Source organism: Gaeumannomyces tritici, assembly GCF_000145635.1.
Source record: "Gaeumannomyces tritici R3-111a-1 unplaced genomic scaffold supercont2.15, whole genome shotgun sequence".
Lineage (NCBI taxonomy): Eukaryota > Fungi > Ascomycota > Sordariomycetes > Magnaporthales > Magnaporthaceae > Gaeumannomyces > Gaeumannomyces tritici.
In genome coordinates this window covers 138,543-141,420 of record NW_008804559.1, presented here as the reverse complement: position 1 = coordinate 141,420, position 2,878 = coordinate 138,543, and the positions used below count along the sequence as shown (strand labels likewise).

Genomic DNA, 2,878 nt, shown 5'->3' with positions numbered 1-2,878 from the left:
CTAACAGTAGCCCCTCTTGCAGCCCTCGCAAAGCCTACGCTCGTGAGGCTTGCTCGTCTTTGCCGAGAGAACAGGCGCCTCCAACGGCATCCCCGCCCAGATCTTGAGCCGGCGCGCGACTCGCTCGACATAAACGGTCTCGTCCAGCTCCAAGGCGCCGAGTTGTTTGCAGGCTTTGCAGCACTGATCAAAAACTTCGGCGTGGTAATAGCCACTGTTTGGGCTGCCCTTAATATTGATAGCGACCAGACCGCTGGACCAGGGCTTGCAGCTTTTGTTACTACAGGTGGAACGGGCCACGACGCTAGTTCTATACTCGTGGGTTAGATTCGCGGTGTTCCTGTTGACCTAGGTTGGTGTTATGGCACGGCGTCGCCAGTGGTAGTTGATAGAGTTGATAGCCGATTGGCTGGAAATTAGATAAGGAAGGACTAACAGGATAAAGGTGCGGCCTTCGGCCACACCTCTCCAGCTTAACATTCACATACGTTCCGCACAAGTCGAGGGCTCAAATGCCACGTCGTAACAGTTGGATTGATTCCGGAGGCTATCACGGAGTTTACGACCGCCTGATTGAGGTTGGGGAAGTCGTAGGAGGCAACGACAACGTCACACCCGCTGCCGACACCATACATATGGAGAGATCGGTTAAGTGTCCACCGCCGACAGCAAGTCGACGTAGGAACCTGTTTAGTGTCAAAATAAGGCGTGGTATGTGCGCTGCTTGTGCACGGGCCACAAAGGTACCATATGCGTCCGATGCCTGGGGAAGCTGCCGAGTGGGATCTTTGACGTGCGCAACAGCCGTGCGTCTTGTGCCAAATCGATTGTTAGCGTTAACCCTGCCTCAATCTTGAGGGCGGGTAGAGTGGGTGGGGCCATTGGAGGGAGGCGCCGATTCTAGCGTTTTTTACCGGAAATATGTGCAAGTACTTATCACAGCGAGACTTGCCTCCACCAACTAGGCTGGGGGCGGTAGCGGTACCTATGTACATACCGGGATGGGGCGAGCGACAAGCAGAGGGAATACCTATGCCCAGCGTGGTTGGCCACCAAACGAAGTACCGACAAGGGTTTGGTGGGACCTGCAATCGCCCGAAAGACTGGACAATCGTTGGTTTCGACTGGATCCACATGCGATGTTATTTAGTGTTGGCAGGGGAGTGTGACGGCCCAAGGCAGCTCACCCGCATGCCGCAGGCATGCACGTGAGCACGCGCCGCGAAATGGCCCATGCGATAAGACGCCACCTTTTCTTCCGCGTCGCGGTTCGGCGCTTCGCGCTTCTCCTCCTCTTCCCTCCCCATATGAGAGTCTTCGTCCGTAGCATCAATTGAAACTAGCTACGAGTCCTATTCTCCGTGATCGTGACAGAGAGCAGAGATGAGCACTCAAACCGAACCTAGGGTTAAGCTTGGCGCTGCATGGCGAACCCATGTTGGCCTGTGGAGAACATGCCTAATATAACCAATCACATGCAGCTATTTTACGCCCTTCCTAGCTCGTTTTTTGCACTTCCTCATCTCCACTGCCGTTTTTTGCAATTCCTCATCTCCACTGTCGTCTTTTGCATTTTCTCCTGTCACGACCTATAGGGCCTCTTGTATCTGGCAGAAGTCCTCGATTGCAGCGATCGATTAGATAGGCGGCCCCATTGCACGTGACCCTATGTGAGGGATGTCCGCCCCTCGCGCATACGGGCCCTGCGGGCCGACCTCTCCCCAATACCATCTTTCTGCTCCCCTCAAATATCACCCCTACAGGTCCGTGATATCTCCCCTCCGCTGCCGTCTTTTGCAATTCTTCATTTCCACTGTCGTCTTTTGCACTTTCTCCTCTCTGGTGCCGATTTTGCAATTCCTCATCTCTACTGTTGTGATGGCGCGGCGTGCCTTGTTGGGCGGACGCAGCCATGTCTCGTTTGCACCAAGGTACTAAGCCCAACGTGAGGTACAAGTCGTCCGACTTGTACTTTCTCGTCCTTTTGGCCTAGTTGGATTGGGCTTAGCTAGATAATGCCAGAGCCGTAACAACTGTCGTCTTTTGCACTTTCTCTTCTCCGCTGCCGTCTTTGTGTGAGTTCCCTCCGGCGCCTGGCACGCTAAAGGGGATCTTCAGGACTTTGCACATACTACTTTGAGGCTTATATATAAGCCGCCTGCTCGATGGGGTCCCTCGAGAGGTTCTGGTTCCTTAAGTATCTTTTGAGGCCTTGAGAGATTATAGCACAATTGCCACACGGGGATCACCCTCGGGACCGAGAGAAGGCCGATTGGGCCAACAGGAGGCCAATGGAGAGGCCATGATAAGAGAGCGCCTACGGTTGGGACGCTTGGGACAGACACAAGAACCTTGCTGTAGAATGGGCTGATCTCCGCCGGCTGTAGGCTCGGCAGGACAACCCCTTACATAGATACGTACCCTGCACGGGCCACCTTGGGGCCTATATAGAGGGCGCCTTTCGAAGGGATCCCTCGAGGAGATTCTGACTCCTTAAGCAACTCCTTGAGGCCCTGAGAGATTATTATAATTCAGAAGCATTCTCTCAAGCTGACAGTTGTCTCCTTGTTACAATTAAGATCTCGTTCAAGCCGTTACTGACCCCTTGTTACAATTGATTTCCTTTGCACAGCCACTGCTCGACTCCGCTTTGTTCGAGTGGGGCGCTTCAAGCACAGACCACCATAAATTCACGCGACTCCCCACCGAGATGGATCTGGGAGCAAGTCCCTACGAGGCAAAGCCTTTCCGTCGGCACCGCTCCTCGCTCGAAGGCACGATAATCCTGCTCGCCGGAACTCCCGCCATGTTGCCAGAAGATACGAGGGCGAAGGCCGAAGTCCGTCTGTACCACATTCTCAATCAACTCGAGGAGGTG

The 2,878-nt window shown here is 54.1% G+C and overlaps 2 protein-coding genes across 2 annotated transcripts in view; one reads left to right on the top strand and one right to left on the bottom strand.

The window, feature by feature from the left end:
- Positions 1–1,307, bottom strand: GGTG_13532 (hypothetical protein; the record flags this gene model as incomplete). Its single annotated transcript, XM_009231443.1, has 3 exons — positions 1–304; positions 616–686; positions 1,188–1,307. 3 exons carry the CDS (start codon positions 1,305–1,307, stop codon positions 1–3), a joined length of 495 nt encoding a protein of 164 aa, XP_009229707.1.
- A 1,403-nt stretch (positions 1,308–2,710) lies between these two features.
- GGTG_13531 (hypothetical protein) overlaps positions 2,711–2,878 on the top strand; it is a gene marked incomplete at its 5' end in the record, with an annotated part of 2,300 nt that continues 2,132 nt past the window's right edge. The window contains one exon of the mRNA XM_009231442.1: positions 2,711–2,839. Within this exon, the coding sequence (XP_009229706.1) occupies positions 2,711–2,839 (129 nt within the window). The remainder of the gene's footprint in view (positions 2,840–2,878) is intronic.